Genomic DNA, 23,092 nt, shown 5'->3' with positions numbered 1-23,092 from the left:
ATCGGTAGGTATAACACACACAAGCAGATGCTCTTTGGGGTCTGTAATAGCTTTTTTTTTTTCTGTCATTAACCTTGTTTATTTCAGGGATCAGTGAAGTTCACCAAAATCCCCAAGATATTTTCCTAGTTGATGGTGAAGGCTAGAGGTGCCAGTTAAAATGTTAAAATACAGGGTGCACAGTTAAATTTTAATTTTCAGATAAACAATGAATATTGGCACCTGCTTATACTAAAAAATTGTTACTTATCTGAAATTCATCTTCACCTGGGCATCCTGTATTTTTTTTTAACATCTTTATTGGAATATAATTGCTTTACAATGGTGTGTTAGTTTCTGCTTTATAACAAAGTGAATCAGCTATACATATACTTACATCCCCATATCTCGTCCCTCTGTGTCTCCCTACCAACCTCCCTAGCCCCACCCCTCTAGGTGGTCACAAAGCACCGAGCTGATCTCCCTGTGCTATGCGGCTGCTTCCCACTAGCTATCTATTTTACACTTGGTAGTGTATATATGTCAATGCCACTCTCTCACTCTGTCCCCTCCCCGTGTCCTCAAGTCCATTCTCTACGTCTGCGTCTTTATTCCTGTCCTGCCCCTAGGTTTTTCAGAACCAATTTTTTTTTTTTTTAGATTCCATATATATGTGTTAGCATACGGTATTTGTTTTTCTCTTTCTGACTTACTTCACTCTGTATGACAGACTCTAGGTCCTTCCACCTCACTACAAATAACTCAATTTCATTTCTTTTCATGGCTGAGTAATATTCCATTGTATATATGTGCCACATCTTCTTTATCCATTCATCTGTTGATGGACACTTAGGTTGCTTCCATGTCTTGGCTATTATAAATAGAGCTGCAATGAACATTGTGGTACATGACTCTTTTTGAATTATGGTTTTCTCAGGGTATATGCCCAGTAGTGGGATTGCTGGGTCGTATGGTAGTTCTATTTTTAGTTTTTTAAGGAATCTCCATACTGTTCTCCATAGTGTCTGTATCAATTTACATTCCCACCAACAGTGCAAGAGGGTTCCCTTTTCTCCATGCCCTCTCCAGCATTTATTGTTTGTAGATTTTTTGATGATGGCCATTCTGACTGGTGTGAGGTGACACCTCATTGTAGTTTTGATTTGCATTTCTCTAATGATTAGTGATGTTGAGCATCTTTTCATGTGTTTGTTGGCAATCTGTATAACTTCTTTCTGTAATAGTTTTTAAGAGAACAAAGGGGTCCTGAAATCAAAAGCTTGGGAGCTGCTGCACTTCACTAACCATGAGCTGAATGATGATGTTCTTGTCAATGTTATCTTCCTTGCTTCAAATGAACCTAAGGCAGTAAAATGTCCTTTTTTTTTTTTCCCCCCCAGGAATGGCTGACACAAACATAATTGTAAGGGGAAAGAAAAAAAAAAAAACTCTTGGAAAAAAACCCAGAAATTGATTGGTTAGACTCAGATGGTGATGTTGAAAGATGAAACTGCCAGGTGAGATCAGGGAGGATCTGGATAAGAGTGAACTCGGGCAACATGAGAGACGCTGACAGGACGGACATGGGGCTCAACGGTGGGGGAATTTGGATGGAGCAGGCAGTGGACCTGCCCGAGGGCCAGCTGGGCAAGCGGCAGTCCACCCAGCGGAAGGAGAGCGCCTCTCTCCAGCACCGGGGGGCGCCACTGCCTATATACAACAGATACTTAGAAATTACTCAGTGTTTTATTAAACTTTTCATTGCTAAATGGAAATGCTTATTTTAAAAAGAAAAGTGATCTGCTAATATGGAATTTGATTTAAAAATAAAGGAGTCGGGGCTTCCTGGTGGCAGTGGTTGAGAATCTGCCTGCCAATGCAGGGGACACGGGTTCGAGCCCTGGTCTGGGAAGATCCCACATGCCACGGAGCAACTAGGCCCGTGAGCCACAATTACTGAGCCTGCGCGTCTGGAGCCTGTGCTCCGCAACAAGAGAGGCCGCGATAGTGAGAGCCTGCGCACCGCGATGAAGAGTGGCCCCCACTTGCCACAACTAGAGAAAGCCTCACACAGAAACGAAGACCCAACACAGCCATAAATAAATAAATAAATAAAAATTAAACTTTGAAAAATAAAATAAAATAAAATAAAGGAGTCACTATGGATTAAAATCCTGAATTCTGTGAAACAGGGCTTAGGGGTCATCCTTAAAGAAAGTAACCAAGGAAATAATACACTGAACTTAAGGTGTTCAGAGACTAATCCATCCTGATATGGAGAAGTGTCTACCTGTTGGAGAGTAATTTGTAAGAGTTCTGTGTTGGAGAATAAGTTTCTTGAGATTTCCAAATGCCTGGGGCTAGGTGTCTCTTCATATGATTCCTGTAGCACATCCCATAGCTAGGGAATAAAGTGAAGTCCCTATACAATTAAACAGCTTGGTAGTTTGCTTTAGCCTATTTATTTGATCCATAATAACTTTTAACAGTTCCCTGACATTTGTGACATTGCTAAAGAATAATGTAAAGCTTAAATTATAAAATTGTGGGGTTCACTCCTGCCTCCTGAATACATTGTACTGCTTCCTGTCTTTGCTTTACTTAAAACATGCTGCCCTCAAATCATGCTTTCTTTTTTTTTTTTAATTAACTTATTTTATTTTATTTATTTTGGCTGCGTTGGGTCTTCGTTGCTGCATGCGGGCTCTCCCTAGCTGCGGCGAGAGGGGGCTACTCCTCATTGCGGTGGCTTCCCCTGTTGTGGAGCACGGGCCCCAGGTGCGCAGGCTTCAGTAGCTGTGGCGCATGGGCCCAGCTGCTCTGCGGCATGTGGGATCCTCCGGGACAAAGGTTCGAACCCGTGTCCCCTGCACTGGCAGGCAGACCCTCAACCACTGCACCACCAGGGAAGCCCCCATGCTTTCTTTTCTTATGGAAATCCGATCCATCCCTCCCCTCAACGTCCAGCTTATTCCTGACCTCTAGAAAGCCTTTGTCTAATGTATCCAACTCTGCTGATGCCATCTCCTCTGAATGCCCAGAGTACATCTGAACATGACGTAGACCACAGGTATACAGGCCCATGTGCCATTGGGAATGGAACAACAACAGATGTTGTGGTTTCATAAGTGATAGTCTCATCTCCCTGATTAGCTGCTTTAGGCCAGTGACCATACCTTCCACTTTTACTTCCCTCTTAATATCTACGAGTCCGTATGATCTAGGATAGTGCCACATACCAAGAAGATGGTCCATACAACCCTCTGCATTGCCTGACTGATTGATAATAGCAACTTGAAATTCCCTTCTCTAGCCTGAACTCTGTGGCTGACTTTTAGCAGACTCACTGACAGCTAGATTCCCAATGTTGGGTCCTTCTCACCCAGTTACTTGACATATAGGGTCCCCTGCTTCTGAGAGGTCAGCATTAGGTGGTAGGGCCAGTACAGTGAGCAGAAAGAGTATCAGAAAAGGAGTCAGAAGACCTGAGGGCAACAGGCCCCCAACAGCCAGGCGACCTTGAGCAAGTTCCTTAAACTACATGATGTGCAGTTTCTCATTTCTCAAACAGGGCCCCACTTTCCCTGACTGCCTCACACTGTTGCTAGGAGGATCAAACCAAGATTATTTATAAACTGGAAGGCACTATCATGTATAAGAAATTCCCGGAATTTCACTGCAGTATGATTCAGCTCAGAGGTTGAGAGTTAGTCCCTGCCTGGGGACTTTATTTAAGATAAGAATCATTTGATAGAAAGAAAGAAAGAATGAATGATAGCAGAAAAACAGGAAGATGTAATGTGAAAACAGCTCCAGTTTGTAGTGTTTTGTAGTGACGGTCCAGAGAGATTCACTTGGGCCAAGCTGACATAGTGGCAACACAATATTAACCAATCTCTCAAGAGCTAAAACTCAGAGAGAAACAGTTGGAAAACAAACCAGGTCATATACCTCTAGCCACTGTGGGAAAGGCAATGGAAGCCTGCCAATGAGAAAAAAATCTCGAGACACCATGAAGACTTGGTCTGTGCCTCTAAACATCACCAGTCTCACAGATGGATGACTGTACTCGGCAATGCATAGGTAGTTAAAGAAAGTCATTAAAGTTTAGCCTTCCACAGGCTTGGTTTCTTTCTCTGAGAGTCTTATGCCAGCTCCCTATCCATTTTACCAGCAAAACAAAAACATCTGGTGAAAGTCACTAGGCAATGTGAGGACCTTAAGAAACAGGCAAAAAGAAGGAATGTTATTGGCATGTAGAATGTGGCATCAAAATTTCCCAACTAACGTGCATTTGTCTGGATGTAAAGAAGAGGAACAAAGTAAGAGCAATGACCTAGACCCTCTTTTTGGCACAGGTGTCAGTTTTTGCCACCAAGGGAGTAACCTAAAGTATCAATACTATAATACCCTGCAGAAGAGAAAAAAAAAAAAAAAAAACAGAGTTATAATGAAGCCAAAAATAAGTGTGGTACAGTCTCACTGCACTCAGAACGTATTTGAAGCAGTCAGCTCTGCAAAAACCCTATGTGTTGCTCAGCCCATCCTGACCCCCTACTAAACCAGGCAGAAACCCAGAGGAACTGGCTGCCCAGTCCACAGGCAGAGGTGGAGTAAGAGCCAAGTGAGACAGAAAGAAGTCCTCTCCATTAGTGTTGAGAAAGGAGGACAGCACCCTCTCAGACATTCTCTGCTCTTATAATGTGATAGAGTAATGTGATTAGAAACAGGTGATAGTCAGATGAGCTAGGGCCAACTGCTACCCTAGAAAAGATAAACACCAGGTTAAGATACTGTTATGATTTTTCTGGACTTTAAAGATAAGTACATAACATCTCCTCTTCAACTAAGAGAGTTCATAGCTTACCTTGTTTCATAGAGAAAGAAAGTGAAGCACAAGAGGTGGATGAGTGACTAGCATCAAACTCCTGATTGGTAAGTGACAGAGAGGGTTCAAACCCTTCTTCTGCTGCAATCTAAGGATTCCTTCTGAGATGACTATTCTGCTCCATATAAAATTGCACCATTTCAAAAGCTTTAACTATCCTTCTTACCAAGCTTCCTGGAACTTCTTCATCCTGCAAGGCCTATCTTGATTCCGCCGACTCCTAAACCACCTTTCAACCTGGCGCTCTGTCAAGTTACACTTCTTTGCCAGTCCATAAATATCAGTCTGAAAGGGGATGAAACAAATGAATGAGTGCTTAAGAGTAGAGTCAGGCTAGCAGGCAGTCAAGAGACAGTGAGATTGGGTTACAAGTGCTTGTGCACTGGAGAGGAGAGTTCTGCATTAGACCTTGAGCCAGTGCATTTACCTCTTTTGCTCATGGAATCACACACACACACACACACACACACACACCTCAAAACAGAGAGAATGTTAGTTCCCAGAACTCTGAGTTGTTAAGAAAGACTGATTCTCTGTAAGTTGGTAGCGACCCATATATTCAAGTTGATACGTGGCCCACTCATTCAGCCAATTTTATTTAGGGCCTCCTAGGTTCCAGGTAGAGTAGTGTAGTTTAAGATGTCAATCAAACCCAATCTCTTCATTTTTTCTTATAGAAAAAAATGGAACTCCAAGAGTTTTAACAACTTTTCCAAGACCTAAAACCAGTAGCAAAGCGAAAACAAGAACTTAGGCTCCTGTCCTTTCTGTTATTTCACACAGTCTTTCTACCAGATCCAAAACTTTCACATTTAATCAGATGTACAGCCTATTTCAAACTAATCTGAAATAATTCCAATTGTAAAAAAAGATTAAGGATTGCTGACTATAATAATGACGACTGCTTCTCCTCTGGAAGGCAGAAGTTGTAGGTTATGATTTAAAATTGAAAACAATATGGATGATGGATTAGCTCAAAGGTCACAGACTTGAAGTTCTCCCAGGGCCAAACAAGAACCCAAAATGATTGAGAGGACCAGGTCTGCTTCATGGTGGGATTTTAAGTTTTATTCTTTCAACACAGACATGCTTTATATGTTAAACCTACAGTACTTTCCACTTCCACAAGGAAATAAGCTCTGTAATTTTTTTTGAGACACCAGTCTTCTTGATCTTTTGTTTTCCTATGTTGAGTACAAGAAATATTTCAGCTTACTCCTAACTTTAGTAGGAGAAAAATAAAATTGCATAAAATTGACCCTCAGCCTCAGTTTTGAGGAAATAAGCAGGAGCCATATGGATGCAGCAAACAGGAAAGCACATGGCCCATCCCAAAGGGACAGTGGTGACCCAGCTCTGACTGATGGCTCCCAGAGTGAAAGTGCAGTCCCAGAAATCTGATGTGAAATCGCTAGGTTTTTTTTTTTTTTAATGTTGAATTTACTTTAAATTTTAACGTTTAAATTTAAATGTTTAAGTTTAAAGTAAATTTAAACCAATCATGGACCAAGATTGTGAAGGCCAACAAAGCTTGACCATGGGCCAGTTGGCTGTACACCCAGCTGTCTGTGATCAGTCGTGGAGCTTCTGCTATGTTATTGTGTATAGTTTACATAATTGTTCAGGCGCACAGGACAACAGTAGATAAAATTCCTAAAGAAGTTCTTGTGCTGAAGACAGGCAAAGGACTAATTGCAGCTACATACCTACTGAACTGCTAGCCTATTACTTAATCTAGAGAAAGAAAGCAAAACAAAACAAAACCAAGATATAGCCCATATTATACTCTGTTTCCTTAAACAGAGGAAATTATCCTCTCTAATACCTATTATTTTGTAGGCCAAGGGTTCACCTGTTGTTTTTTGTTATTGTTGTTTTGGTTTGTTTTTGTGTTTTTGACAAGACTGAATTGGCAACTATTTATTGGTGTCTACTTCCTGCAGGCATTCTGCTTTCTATTGGAGATCTAAATGAACAAGACCAGTATGGGCCTCCCCTTCACAGGGTAAAGTCTGTCTGGAGAGGAAGTCAGAAAATACAACAGAGAATTCTAAAAAAATATCATGAGTGCTGAGATAGGGGAGGATAAGGGTACCATGGGACCTAACTTTACATAGGCAGTTCCTGGAAGTTACACTTATGCTGAACCCTGAAATATGCCCCAAGAAGGAGAGGATGAAGAAGGAAAGTGTCCTGGCAGCATGTGAGGTTGTCTGGAGATGAGAGCATGGGGGAGCTGGGGGCACTTGAGGGACAGAAAGAGGCCTTGCAGGGTGGAAACATACAGAGAGGCGAGGAGGAAAGACGTGGCTAAGGCCACAGCAAGGAGGGCCTTGCCTGGAATTTATCTGTAGGCTACAGAATGTTTGCATTTTGAAGTCTCCCTCTTGCAGGTGTAAAGAATGAAGTGCCAGGAGTGAGCAGAGGTGGAGACGGTGTTCAGCAGTGAGCAAAGTCCCTGTCCTCACACTGGAATTTTCCCAGATCTGAGAACAATCCAATTTTATTATCCCATCATTTCTACAGATACCTTCTGAATAAATGCTTCTAGAAGACAGTGATCAAACATGATCTGAAGCATTTTTTTTTTTTCTGATTTGGAGCACAGATGAATCTGGTTAAAAGTCTTGGCAATACTGGCCTCATAGACCTACAATATTATTGGGATAGAAATCATCTTGCAAACAAAAGTCTTTAGTAGTATTTTGTTAATGATACATGAAACAAGCATTTTATTGAACACCTACTGTGTACAGAAAATTGTGTAAGATGTTATGGAAATACAAACAAGCATAATTAGGAAACAAATGACATTCTCTTGGGATAATTTAAGTTGGGAAGACATATTTGAGAACGCTCCTGGAGAAATCTATATGATAGGCACAGACTACAAATAACAACAGCTGACCTTGACTGTGTGCTGGGCACTATTCTAAGTACTCAATTCAACCTCTGAATTGAGAGCCCTGTGAGGTAAGTGCTGTTAACACGCTCAGCTCACAGAAGGGGAAACTGAGGCACAGAGTGGTTAATTTGCCCACCTCCACACACAGTCTTTTCTCACAATCCATGTTTTTAGCCTGACACAATAGAGTGTGTGTCTGTAGAAGGGAAAGGCTCTCAAGCAGAACCTCAGGGAGAAGTAGTGTGGCCTGAAGGAAGAGCACCAAATGGGGCTATGAGGCCTGGCTACTTGACGCAAAAACCAACCCTCTGGGACCGTGGAGGAGCCACTCGAATTCTTTGACTCTCACCCATAAAATAAACTGGACTAGAGGGCTGTTTGCCCTAAAAATGTTTGAATCTGTGGTTGAGACAAGCTAGCAAACTGGAATGCCCCTGTGGACCACAATACCTGCTTTATGCCAGCCTTATGGGACCACATTTTCCTTAGACATCTTCCAGAACTACACACTCATTTGTTCTGCAGCAGTTCTCATCGTGATTTTGCTGAGGAAATGGGCGAGTTAATAAGTTCTGCTGTTCCTTCATTTTACCAACAGCAGGAAAACTGATCTGCTGGCCAGAGATATTGGAATGTTATCATGGTTCTCTCTCAGTACATCTTGAAGTTGTCATTGAGATACATACAGAGAGACACACACACATATAAAAACAGTGGACACACAGCTGCACATACACAGTCACAAAAGAAGTGTGTGAAATCACAGATCAAAACTCTCAATGGAGAGGCTTCCCTGGCAGTCCAGGGACTCCACGCTTCCAGTGCAGGGGGTGTGGGTTTGATCCCTGTTCGGGGAACTAAGATCTCACATGCCATACAGCACAGCCAAAAATTTTTTAAAAATGAAAAAAAAAAAAAAAAAAACTCCCAATGGAGGTTCATGTGTACAGCATTTTGGACCTCATCAATACCATGTTATACCCTTCTGTGCTAACCAGTCCAGAATTGATACTGTATATACTGAAATGTTTTTGTTTTTATTAGAACAGTCTATTGCAGCTGAAGAAGCATCCTCAGATTTGTGTCCTCAGTTTCTTTTAATAAAGTCAGGTGTTAGGTACCTGTATTACCACTGCAGTGCCTTGAGATTACAGGTTCGGAATACCCACCCATCCCTTGAATCAGCACAAAATTTTTTTTTAGTCCTCCCAGCAACTTGTTTTACTTCAGCTATAAATTAAGCAAAAATGCTACCTGTATGACATTGGCCAAGTTAATGTGTGGAGGTATTGTGATATTATTTTGTTTCCACATCTGAAATCACTATTAAGGCATGTACTTTGCCTTCCTCTACTATATTCTTCTATCTTCCTAAGTTCTAGTACTTTTATTCTATGGACATTTTACTGGCCAACTTGTCATCTTGATCTGTTATACAAATACTGCCTTGATTTTGTAATCTATGAGCAATATAAATTAGGTGTCTTAATTATGTCCCTTCATCTTCATGGTTTAGTAGAGGAAGCTTTCTAACACTTGGCATTGATATATAACATTTCTTTTACTTGATGCAAATGTCCAAGTTATATCTACACTAAGCCATGCTGTACTGTCAATTGAGTTAGAACAATTACTTACACACACAGCTCCAGACTCTGAAATACATTTTTAACATTCTATTCACAGATAAAGACATCATTTGGGCATAGTAGAAGCAGCACTCGACAGGGAGCCATGGGCCAGGGTCCAGCTTTGGATTCAGCCACTGATTAGCTGCATGACCTAGGACAGCTCATTTCCTCTGTTGACCTTAGTTTCCTCATCTCGATCATAAAGAGGAAAGGTGACCTAATCTCTAAATCTCTTTCAGCTTTTCTTAGTTTTTCTTTAACTGTCACATGGCTAATTTCTCTCCATAGCAGAGAAGCTTGATAAGAGCTGAATTTTCTACATATTTTAAAATATACCAAAAAGCTGTACAGTAAGCACAGCAAGTAACTGATAGCTACCACTGTTCTTCATGTTTTATGCAAGGTATTGCCAAGGTTAGTTATTCTCAGAGAGAAACAGATAAGGATAATAAGGACTCTCTGAAAGAGTTCTAACTTTTCATAAACGCAGCTAAATAATTTCCCGTCTGAAAAACATGAAATGATGCTTAGGCATTATTATCACCAGTGGTAACAACAGTATTTAGATGAATGACTGCAGTCTTTTAGAGCACAAGGAAATAAAGAACACGTGGAGATGGCTTGTCAGACTGTCCCCATTTTAGAAAAAAAGGCACATACAGAAGCTGAGGTCAGAAGAAGTTAGAGACAGTGCTGGCTAGCTGTGAACAATTCTGAACACGATGCCTGGTGCTATGTGGTCAGACCTCAACATGGCTTCTTTGTGCAGGGAGCCCACCAGACCAGCGATAGAAAGGCTCATAGGAAAAGCAAGTGAATTCAGCAGATAAGTTGAGGACCTTAAAAATCTATATCTATCCTAAAATTGTGTTAGCACATACTTTTGACTATTAAATTACTGGTGAGAGATGTCTGTATTCGTCATAGAGGGTGTGCCACTTTTGGAGAAGTTTTTATTTCATCTCTCATTTAAATATGGGGGTATAATGAAACTAGACTTGCCTGGACACTATTATTTTTAAATATAACTTTTAGGTTAAAGCCATTTTCTGTGGCGTAAACATGCAGTGCACCACAACATTTCATCAAGTACATCTCATACTGAGAAGAGATTTGTGACTCTCTTAACTACTCTATCTCTGGGGAGTGGGTAGGGGCACAGTATATTTCTGAGTATTTCGAACCTTTGGATAAAATAAAGTGTCCTGCTCAGGAAAGCCACCCAATAGACACTTTCATAGTGTGTGTAGTGTATATTGATGGTGTCACAATTATCAGAAGTGTCAGATATGGGCAACTCTGCCTTAACAATGATCTTTTTTCATTAGTATACTTTGTATATATCCTACCATTAAAAATTAAATTTTGATATATATACCCAAATTATGGCATTGATTGTTAGCATTCAACACTAACAACGTTTGTAATTTTATATTATAATATTTATTTGTCATTTTATATTATGCTCAGAATGCTGTATAACTTATCAGTAGAGAAAAAAAATTCAAATGATTCAAGTCATTTGCTGCTCAACTGAAACAGATTTTTTGCACAGATAAGGTAAACCACAGATGATTGAAACATTAAGAAAGGAGATTTTAAAATCCAAAAACAAAGAATCTGTACTTACTTGAGATGGTTTCCTTGTGGAATGTTTGAAAAAATGCTCTAAAACAGTATTTGGTGTAATCGTCTTTCGAATTTCCTCTTTAATGCCAATTGTTTTTGCTAGAGGTGAAGCAATAAACCTACAAAAATATGAACAAAAGTAAGTTCAAAATCTGAGAATGAATTCACAATGTCACCAGAAAACTCAAGCTGTAATTTTAGATTCCAAATGAAAGATCAGTCATTGGGCTACCTAAAGCCAATATCTGCCTTACAGAAACTCAAAGAGAGCAAAATTTGAGAACTTTTATACACGCAATAACTTAAAAAAATAAAATATAGTTGACTCTTTAACAACATGGGGGTTAGGGGTGCCAACCCTCAGCAGTACAGTTGAAAATCCTCCTTGTATAGCTTATAGTCAGCCCCCGTGTAAGCGGTTCCTCCGTATCCGAGGTTCCACATCCATGGATTCAACCAACTGTAGATCTAGTACTGTAGTACTTACTATTGTAAAAAATCTGCTTATACGTGGAGCCTGCAGTTCAAACCCTTGTTGTTCAAGGGTCAACTGTACTTCCACAGTTCTAAAATCCATTTTATGTAAACCCAAATATATTTATATACGAGATCCAGGAACTGGAATAAGCCATTCTACTTAGAGTTTCATTTTTAAGACTACCAGGGATTAAAATAAATAATAGTTTTGTTATTAAGGTTTTCTTTGGTGATACTATCTTCAAGAAATTATTATGTCCCTATTCGAAGTTCTAACTTATGAAAAATGGCATGACTCTTGGGTAAATATCTAGGAATGGGATTGATGGGTTGTATGGCAAGTATACGTTTAACTTTATAAGAAACTGGCCCAATGTTTTCCAAAGTGTCTGCACTACTTTACATTCCCATCAATAATGTGCCAGAGTTCCAGTTATTCCATATCTCTGCCAATAGATGGTATTGCCAGTCTTTATAATTTTAGCAATTCTACTGCCTGTGTGGTGGTTTTTATTGATTTTTACATTCTAGTTTTTATTATTTCCTAACTTCTGCTTATTATAAATTTAGTTTTCTTTTTTCCCTTGTTTTTTAAGGTAGAAGGTTAGATTATTGATTTGAGATCTTTCTTCTTTTTAAATATAGGTGTTTACAGCTATAAATGTCCCTCTAAGCATTGCTTTTGCTGAATCTCATAAGTTTTCGTATGGTGCTTTCTTTTTCATTCATCTCAAACTATTTTCTAATTTACTGTGCGATTTCTCCTCTGACCCATTGGTTATTTAGAAGTATGCTGTTTAATTTCCAAATATTTGCTTATTTCTCAATTTCCTTCTGTTATGGACTTCTAATTTCACTCCATTGTGGTCCGAAAACATGCTTTGTATGATTTCAATCCTCTCACATGTATTGAGATTTGTTTTATGGCTTACACGTGGTCTATTCTGGAGAATGTTCCTTGTGCACATGAGAAGAATGTGTATTCTGCTATTATTGGTGGTGTGCTCTACAGATGTCTGTTAGGTCTAGTTCGTTTATAATGTTAATCAAGTCTTTTATTTTCTTGTTGATTTTCTGCCTAGTTGTTCTATCCATTACTGAAAATGGGGTACTGAAGTCTACAACTGTTACTGTTGAATTGTCGATTTCTCCCTTCAATTCTGTTTGTTTTTGCTTCATGTTTTTGGGACTGTGTTGCTAGGTACATATATATTTATAATTGTTATATCTTCTTGATAGATTTACCCTGTTATAGTATAAAATGTCCTTTGTCTCTAGTAACAATTTAAAGGCTGTTAAATTGTCTGGTGTTAGTATAGCCACTCCAGCTCTCTTTTGGTTACTGCTTGCATGGTATATATTTTCTCATCTTTTTACTTTCAACCTATTTATTTCTTTGAACCTAAAGTGTTTCTCTTGTAGAAACCATATAGTTGGATCATATATTTCTATCAAGTCCTCCTATCTATGCCTTTTAGTTGGAGTATTTAATTCATTTACATTTAATATAAATTACATTTAATTACTGATAAGACAGGATTTATATCTGCCATTTTGCTATTTATTTTCTGTATAGCTTGTGCCTTTTTGTTTCTCGTTTCTTCCATTACTATCTTGTTCTGTGTTAAATAGATATTCTGGCATACTTTTTTAATTTTCTTTTTTTTTACTGTTTTTAAAAATTACCTTCTTAGTGGTTCATCTAGGGATTACAATTAACATCTTAATTTATAACCTCTTAGTTCAGATTAATAGCCAAATAATTTCAGCACTATACAAAAACTCCATGATCTCCCCTCTCTGTGCTGTTACTGTCATATAAATGATATATTTATAAATTATGTTCTCATCAACATACACTTATGATTACTATTTTATGCAGTTGCCTTTTAAATCAGATAGGAGAAAAACATGTTACAAACAAAAAATGCATTTATATTTTCTTTTTATTTCTTATGTAGGTAACTACTGGTGCTCTTTATTTCTGCATGTGGATTCAAGTTAATGTCTGTGTCCTCTAATTTCAGTCTGTAGGACTCCCTTTAGTATTTCTCATAGGGTAGGTCTGCTTAGCAACAAATTCTTCCAGTTTTTGTTTATCTGGGAATGTCTTAATTTCTCTTTCATTTTGAAGGATAGTTTTGCTTGGTTGACAGTTTTTTCTTTCTTTTTATTTGTCCTCCCATTGCCTTTGGCTTCCATGGTTGCTGATGAGAAATCAATTCAATCTTACTGAGGATCGCTTTTATGTGATGAGATGCTCTCCTCTTGCTGCTTTCAAGATTCTTTGTCTTTCAACAGTTTGCTTATGATGTATCTAGATATGGATCTCTTTAAGTTTATCCTACTTGGAATTTGTTTAGCTTCTTGGATATATAGATTAATGATTGTCATCAAATTTTGGGAAATTTTTAGCCAATTATTTCTTCAAATATTTTCTATCATCCTGTTCATTTCCTCCTCTTCTTCTGGAGTTCCTGTTATGCATATGTTGCTGTGCTTGATGGTGTCCCACAGGTCCCTGAGGCTTTTTTTCTACAATTTTGTTTTCTGTTCCTCAGACTGCTGACTTTTTCTTTCGCCTGCTCAAATATGCTGTTAAGGCCCTCCAGTGAATTTTTAATATAAGTTATTGTATTTGTCAAGTCCCAATTTCTATTTGATTTCTTTTTATAATTTATATCTCTTTATTGATATTCTTAATTTAGTGAGACATTGTTCTCATTCTTTCCTTAGTTTTTAAGCATGGTTTTCTCTAGTTCTTTGAACATATTTAAAATAGCTGACTTAAGGTCTTGTCTAATAAGAGGTCCAACATCTAGGCTTTGTAAGGGACACTCTCTACTGATTGCTGTTTTTTTCCTGTGTATGGGCCATACTATCTTGTTTCTTTGCATGTCTTATAATTTTTTGTTGAAAAGTGGACAAGTTTAATAATATAATGTGACAACTCTGGAAATCAGATTATCCCCATACTCAGAGTTTGTTGTTGTCCATTTGTTTGTTTACATTTTTGAACTGATCTATAAAGTCTGTATTCTTTGTCATGTGTGGGCACTAAAGTATCTATTAGGTTAGCTTAGTGGTCTCCTAATGATTAGACAGAGATTTCCTTAAATGCCTGGAACCAATAAGTCTTCCACTGTTAACTAAGGGGCTCTGTGTATGTTTCAGGGCACACCTTCAACACTAAGATAGTGGACAACTCTGCCTTAGCCTTCACTTCCTGTTTGCACAGAGCCTCAAGGTCATCCAGAGGTGAGAACTTAAGGTCTACTAAGGCCTTACCTGAGCATGTGGATGGCCCTGGGCATGCCCAAAGCTCTACAAATTCAAGTGGTCTTATTTCCAAGAATAAGTCAGAGCTTTTCAAAACCCCCTGTGGACATATCATTTCCCAGCTTATCCTTTAAAAAGAAAAGCTGTTAGTTTATTTTTTGCCCCAACTGTTATCCACTACCTAGGCAGTTCCAAAGTTAATCAATTGCCTCTAATTGTTTTAGACAAGCACCCCTCCTCTCCCCAAGGAAAAAGGCAAATAAAGACAGCTTGTGAGTAGTGCCCTTCCAGGGAACCACCAGACAGGTCAGATAATGACAGTTCTCTGGGAATGATGCTTTGAAGGAGCTCCAACTCTGTTCTGCTTCCTTCAACGGCTGCCAGGCTGCTGGTTTCCACTGAAATTGTGGGCTGTTGGTTTTTCAAGACTGTCACAGAGGACGAAAGGTAAGGACAGAAATAGGGCAAGTTAAAATGCCACAAAGCTTGCTGTTCTTTCCAACAGTCAGCTATTTTGCTTAAATAACACTCTCCAGATTGCTGCAAGTCTTTGGCTAATTCTAAATTCTGAAAAGTTGATCTTGACAATTTTTGCCAGTTTTCTGATTTTAGGAAAGAGAAAATTTTCAGAGGCCCTTACTCTGACATTTTTGTTAACTTTCAGTGTGTAGTGGTGTTAATTTGCATTTTGCTAATGACTAATGATGTTGAACATCTTTTTATGTGTTTACTTGCTATTTGTATATCTCCTTTGGTGAGGATTCTGCTCAAATATTCTGCCCATTTAAAAAAATCAAGTTATTTCTTTGTTTATTATTGAGTTACATATTCTGAATTTAATATATTATTTTTTTTTATTTATTTTTATTTTTTTTATCTCCCTCCCATCCTCCCTATCCCACCCCTCGAGGTGGTCACAAAGCACTGAGCTGATCTCCCTGTGATGTGCAGCTGCTTCCCACTAGCTATCTATTTTACATTTGGTAGTGTATATATGTCCATGCCACTCTCTCACTTCGTCCTAACTTACCCTTCCCCCTCCCCGTGTCCTCAAGTCCATTCTCAACGTCTGCGTGTTTATACTTGTCCTGCCTCTAGGTTCTTCAGAACAATTTTTTTTCCCCTTAGATTCCATATATATGTGTTAGCATACAGTATTTGTTTTTCTCTTTCTGACTGACTTCACTCTGTATGACAGACTCTATTATTGAGTTATATATTCTGAATTTAAGTCCCTCATCAGATACATATTTTGTTCACATTTTCTCCTAATCTGTCTTATCTTTTCATTTTATTGACATCTTTTAAAAATAACTATTAATGTATTTTTACATATCATATAATTCACCATTTTCAAGTATACTACTCAGTGATTTTTTTCTTTTTTAGTAAATTTACCAAGCTGTACAATTATCACCATGAGTCAGCTTTAGAACATTTTCATCATCCCACTATAATACCTCATACATATTTACTTTAATCCCTCTTTCCTGTTAATCATGCCACAGGCAGTCACTAATCTACTTTCTGTCTTTATAGCTGCACCTTTTGTGGATATTTAACATAATGGAATCATACAATATGTGGTTGCTTGTGCCTGGCTTCTTTCATTGAGTTTAATGTTTTTGAGATACATGAATGTATTTGGATGCATTTGGAGTTCAGTCCTTTTTATTGCCAAATAATCTATTGTATAGATACACATACATTAACAATGTCTTTTGAAGAACATTTTAGCAATTTAACAAGAGAAATAAAAGCGTATGCCCAAATTCTTCTATTCAAATGTTCATAGAAACTTTATTCATTATAGCCAAAAAACTGTAAAGAATCCAAATTTCCATCACCTAATTAAAGGATAATAAATTGCAATATATCAATATGTTGAAAGACTACTCAGCAATGACAAGGAATCACTGATACATATAATAACATGAAAAAAATCTCAAAAGCATTATGCTAAGTGAAAGAAATCAGACACAAAAGACTATAATCTATATGATTCCATCTATAGGAAATCTTAGAAAAGGCAAAATTATACTGACAGAAAGCATTTTAGTGATTGCAAGGAGGTAGTAAGTAGGAAGAGGATTAACTGAACAGGGTACAGGGGAGTTTTCAGCCAATGGAAATCTCTTATATCATAATCGTGGTGACAGTTACATGACTGTATACTTTTGTCAAAATGTGTCAAATTTTGGATGAACTTTCTTGTATGTAAATCATACCTCAGTAAAGATGATTTTTTAAAAGCATGATATGTCCCTATTCTTCCTTCATTTCTAACAAAGGCTCCATTGTCTGCCAGGTCAGGCTATTCTAGTACTTACTTAGAAGTTTCTGTGTTTAATTAAATGCTGGAAATTTTAGTTATGAATGATCATTTAACCCTTAAATTCATTGTTTATAACCACGGAGTTGAATAACAATTTTCCTAGGGACTTCCCTGGCGGTCCAGTGGTTGAGACTCCACACTCCCAATGCATGGGGCATGGGTTCGATCCCTGATCAGGGAACTAAGATCCCACATGAAGCACTGCACGGCCAAAAATAAAAAAATAAAAATAAAAAAATTTTCCTAAAATACTCTGATAAAATATATAAGCCAATCCAACTTCCAGATGGCCTAAGTTCTCCTGAAAATGACCTATATATTTCAGAGACACATAAAAACAAACTTATTATGCACCAGATGTACACAGAGCAATGTGGATAGATCATAAAACACAGTGCTGTATTAAAAAAAAAAGAAGATATGGAAGAAGGTCTTATCACCATACCATTTATGTCAACTAACAATACATGTACTTTAAGTTCATACTCATGTTTTACTGGGTTATACAAACACAAAGCCATCAAATACATACAGCAGGAATGGGAACAGGACTAGGAAATGAGGATAAAAGGTAATTAATGAAAAAGTTAATTCAAATCAGTCAATCAATCAAAAGAGATCTAATACAGACCAAAGACAGCATGCTGTAATTCAAGGAATATGATTAATTTCCCCTCTGCATAAAAGTTCCAAATAAAACAAAAACTAAGATGATCTTAAAACTAACAAAGACTCAAAAAACATATATGACAGGATTTTGGATAAATAATAGAATTGGGTCATTTATCTAACCTACTAGTTACAAATTTTTATTGGAGTAAACACTCGTTGTTTTTACTAGTAGAATAACACAAATACAAAATGGTTTAATATGGCAGGGTTCTCAATCATACTCACTCAATGTTATCTCCTCAAATATTAGAAATGAAGAAATTAGCAAAAATAAAAAAGCAAAGCAGGATTAAGAAAAGAAGATTTATTCAGTAAGGGAATACAACCAATCTCAAAGCCAAACAAAGTATAACATTCCCCTCTAGAGAGTCACGTGAGAGATAAAGGGTGGATAAGTACACACAATGGATAAAAATACATATCCATAGCATATTTGCTGATATGAGGATCGTATCTACAAAGCATTAATTTAAAGAAGAAAGAGAAATAATGGTCCTGTTTGTTAACATGTCCAGGCTTCAAGGACAGAAATAACATTTTCCGTAGAACAGAGGAAGTATATAAGTACAGTTTTCTACTTTAGCATTATCCTTTCATTTCAAAAAAAATCTAGAAAATCAATCAATTCATGTTATGTAAGTGTAAATAAATATGAATAGGTACTTAATTAAAAACCTATTTTGAGGGCTTCCCTGGTGGCGCAGTGGTTGAGAATCTGCCTGCCAATGCAGGGGACTCGGATTCGAGCCCTGGTCTGGGAAGATCCCGCGTGCCGCGGAGTAACTGGGCCCGTGAGCCACAATTACTGAGCCTGCGCGTCTGGAGCCTGTGCTCCGCAACAAGAGAGGCCGCGATAATGAGAGGCCCGTGCACCGCGATGAAGAGTGGCCCCCGCTTGCCGCAACTAGAGAAAGCCCTCGCACAGAAACGAAGACCCAACACAGCCAGAAATAAATAAATAAATAAATAAAATTTAAAAAAAAATAGCTTTACAAAACAATGACAAAAGAATGGGTAATTTGATATATATGGGCAAAACTTGAAATTTCAAGATAAGGACACTGAAATCATTAAAAAACACATTAAAAAAAAACCGATTTTGAAAAAGGAGAGAATAAAGAAGCACAATATTTGATAAACTGAACTGAAAAGAGGAGGGAAATGACAGATCTTAGCTCTAGAAGGACCTTAGACTAAGATGAAATTTCCTGAACTTTCATTTTATTGATACGGAATAGAAGGGAAAAGTCCAAGAGGAAGAAAAGAAAACGTGAACTTCTGCTCCCATGTAAATGGTTCAAAGTTAGGTTAATTACCAGGGAATGAGTCTCAGGTTTACTACTACTGCAGAACTGAGCGCTCAGATGGCCTCATTCAGACACCCACATAGCCCGCTCTTCCTTTAGCACTACGTCAGTTACCTGTGAGCTAAAAGCCGAGCAATCCCAGAGCACTACCCCCACATATTTTTTTTTCAATATTGTTTTATAGAATTAAAAAGAAGGCAGGCCTAGGCAGATATTAAGCATATGAAGTTTAAATACTTCTCCTAAACAGAAACAATAGCCTATTGCCATTAAGATTGATTCCCATTTCTTAAGGACTGAAAGGCTCTTTGACCAGAGTTTAATCAGAGGGTTTTATATGAGAGAACAAAATACCTGAAGTAATGCAAGTCTCAGATAACATTTAAATCCAACGTACATATTCTGAGACTGTTTCAAATGAAGACGGTTAGCAACAATCCTTTTTCAACTCCTGTAAACTGCTACACCTACCCTTCTTTAAAGAATCCCATCATGCCCTCATGTTGCTCAGTGGAAATGGTAGAGGTGGGGTATCTATTCACTGTACCATTAAGTAAAAGTAAAAAGATTACCTTCTGATTTTACCACCCCCATCCCTGCCTTGGACTCTTCCAGGACCATAATTTACTCTGAGATAATGTGCTTATTCCACAAGTGCTTAAATTTGAATAGCTTAGATCCTCTCTAAATCATACTTCAGACATAAAAAAGAATGTATAGAAGAGTCTGGATATATTAGTTAGAAATTGTTATTCTAGACCCCTCCCCGTAAAAAAAATTAAAACATAAGGTAAAACTTGTAAGGAAAGGAAATTCTAAATACAAGGCAAATGTCAGTCACTTTCAAATGATCTACTTGTTTGTTCTATATCCATCTGTCTCTCTACTCCTTTCTGGGAAGGGCCCTTACTTCCTCATCTTAAATGGCTCCTGGTTAGTACTAAAAGATAAAAATGAGCCAGCCAAATCACAACTCTTGGTCACTTCCTAGAATGAGGAGGTGTAACACAAACACAGTCCAGGACAAAAGAAGGACGCTTTCTTGTGATAAATATACCATGGGATATGCTGAAACATGGTGTCAAATTTATACGAATTTTTGGTAGTTCAGAAAAGTTCACATTTGCTATCATTCTCTTAAGCCATGTCTTCTATACTCCCAAAGCATATTAATTTACTCTCTTTTGCCACCAGGAGTATTTCATTGTGAAAGCCCAGGAAGTACTGGTACAGGGGAAAATAAAAACCCAGCAACCCTGAACCTGGTGTCATACCATGGGGGTTTAAGTCCCAGATCTACTCCTGACATACTAACCATGAGATCACACCACTTATGATTTTCTGTACCTCTTAAAATATAAGTTTCTATTCAAATTCAAGGTGTAAGTAATATTTTATTTATGATCTAAGTGGTTTAGTCTAAGGCAAAGGATATAGAAGCCCTGAAATAATATAAACTTATACTTCAAAAAGCATGATCTTGCTCCCATGTTAAATTTTCCTTCATTCTATTGCATTAACAGAAATATGAAAAAAAAAAAAGAGAGATATGAGACTAGTGGAGCAACACAGTTTTCTGTAGTGTCACGGGATGGAAAAAACTAAGGGTGAGTAATTGGGAGTTAAAGTTATAAGGAGTTACGAAAGACTATACTTAACCCCTTGAGAAGAAGCAAGAATGGTCCTAGGAATTAAAAGAAGATTGGATTCCTTCCTGATAATTTTTGGAGAGGCCAAGACCAGGGCATAACAAGTTGGTCCTCCACAACTATGCTGCTTTGGCAAACAAAAATTTTTCTAGTTCACTGTCTGATCAAAATGTTAAAAATGGATCTGTCCACCAAAAAGTAGGAAATCTGCAGTGCAAATAAGTAGAGGACCTGGATGCCAAGTTCAAAGATCACTAGACACTCTGCAAGAAAAGCAAGAATTTCAGGACAGCAGAGTAATTTGCTAATTTGGAAGTGCAGTGGCACAATGCTACTTTATTTACACATTCTTTGACAAATCCAAACATGTGAGTAAAAGTAAAATTAACTGTCAAAAAGGAAGAACATTTTCAAATCTTCTCAGCTAGAGCTTAGTGGTATTGAGGGGCTTTCTTTTCCTCCCAATAGCAATAGCATATTGTTGGCCCAAGTGAAGCTGTTATTTGTACAAAAACCTTTTGGACAATCCACGAAACAGAGTTGGTCAAACTAACTCTTGAGATAAGGACCCTGCAAATGGTTATAAACATATGATCTGCATTACAGTTAGTCTTGGACAAAATGATCTTTATCAGATTTTGTCTTAAGTTTATCCAACTCTTGACATTTGAATATTCTTTTTGCTCCAAAAAAATTAATGTGCTAATAACAGTTTTTTGAAATAGAGACAACTACAGAGATTATAGATGAACATTTATCTTCAGTTATCATAACACTAGTACAGTTTTAATAAAAGGTTGGAGGTAATATCTATTTAAATTAAATTAAGAAAAAGAAAAGAAGTTTACTTTTTCTGAGAAAGCAAATTGATATTTTTCTTTGATTTCCTTATACCTTGGAATGAAGGCCTGCTATTAAAACTTTCAATAAACCTTTAAAGTAAACTATGATATAAAGCAATATTAAGTTTGGTCTTTAATGAGCCATTTTTGCTATTTTATAGGCATTCTAAAATGATAATGCATCCCCTAGTCATACTCTCCTAATACTGCCAACAAAGACATGGGGATGCATATCCATTGTCAGACAACATGGTACATGGAAGATGAGCTGAGATCTTGTACCGTCATTGACACTAATAAGCTCTGTGATCTTTAACCTCTCTTGATCTCAATTTTCTTCATTGTAAAACTAATGTACTTGAGGAGATTGTGTTTCTAATTTTTGTTTGTTCAGTCTAGATAATATTTAGTGTGCATTTAATTTCATGAACTCCCCCAAGAATCTGTAGCCCATTAGTGGTGACCTCTGAATAACACATTCTTTAAGAATCTTACCAAAATTCTTTATTCTAGAGGTGGGGCAAAGAAGGGGAATGGGGAGGAAAGACATACAAACACTACTTACTTTTCAAAAAAATGTCTGATAATTATCAAGCCAAAAGCATATGGAATGGTCATATATAAATGAGAGGGTTTCACAAAGACGAGTCCATCATGATCTTCAAGATCTGACCACTTTATTGTTGGAGGAAGCCAGAATCTTTCCAACCAAAACCAATCTTTAAACATCTGAAACATTCTAGAGAGATGGAAAAAGAATACATTAGACTTATAGAACAAATACTTAAAATTGAGACAACATTGACACCTTTACTCAAAATACCTAAACCAGAGAGTTTAGAACACAGGGTACTATTATTGAACAGAACGGAGTACTATTATTTACCAGGCTTCATGGAGCTTCATTGCATTAAACAGGAATTACTCTGCCAACACTCTCAGAAGAATTTCGGCTGTGGCATGGCAAACTGAAGTTTAACACACCACTGTTCACACTCTTGGCACAACATGTGTTAATATTATGGGTATGTGTCTTCCTCTTATATGTTTCTATCATATGAAAATTAATCTAACAATAATCTCTACAACTTCAACATGCCAAAGGCCAACCTCATGAAAGCTCCAAGTATGTATAAACCTTCACTAGTATCCTAAGAACTTCTCCAGGAGATAAAGGACAAGCATATTTAACTTTGTATTACAATAAAGAATTCAAATTAGTCCATGTCAACAAATATTTACAGAGATTCTATTATTTGTCAAGCCCTGTGCTAGGCACTGAGGATGCAAAGATTAAAAAGACAGCGTTCTTGCCTTAAGGACCTTATATTCTGTGGGCAAGGCAGGCCTGACAGACAACTCTGACACACTTTTTTCAGGTACAATGAAACAGGTTTGTAGTGGGTGCTGTGGGAACAAGGTGACCAGCACTGAGCCCAGCCAAGACACGTCGGGAAAGCCCACTGGAGCAGATGATCTTGAACAATGTTCAAGATGTC

General features: G+C 37.7%; 1 protein-coding gene across 1 annotated transcript in view; it reads right to left on the bottom strand.

Moving 5' to 3' along the window:
- Nucleotides 1-23,092, bottom strand: part of CERS3 (ceramide synthase 3) — a 120,119-nt gene that overhangs the window by 66,589 nt on the left and 30,438 nt on the right. The window contains exons 3-5 of the mRNA XM_082448459.1: nt 22,159-22,332; nt 11,034-11,151; nt 5,034-5,152 (exon numbers count right to left, since the gene is read on the bottom strand). Coding sequence (XP_082304585.1) covers nt 5,034-5,152; nt 11,034-11,151; nt 22,159-22,331 — 410 coding nt within the window. The 5' untranslated portion in view covers nt 22,332. The remainder of the gene's footprint in view (nt 1-5,033; nt 5,153-11,033; nt 11,152-22,158; nt 22,333-23,092) is intronic.

This window comes from Balaenoptera physalus, assembly GCF_965194825.1.
Source record: "Balaenoptera physalus genome assembly, chromosome: 2".
NCBI lineage: Eukaryota > Metazoa > Chordata > Mammalia > Artiodactyla > Balaenopteridae > Balaenoptera > Balaenoptera physalus.
The sequence above is the reverse complement of the archived record's forward strand: the minus strand, read 5'-3'. Positions and strand labels throughout refer to the sequence as shown.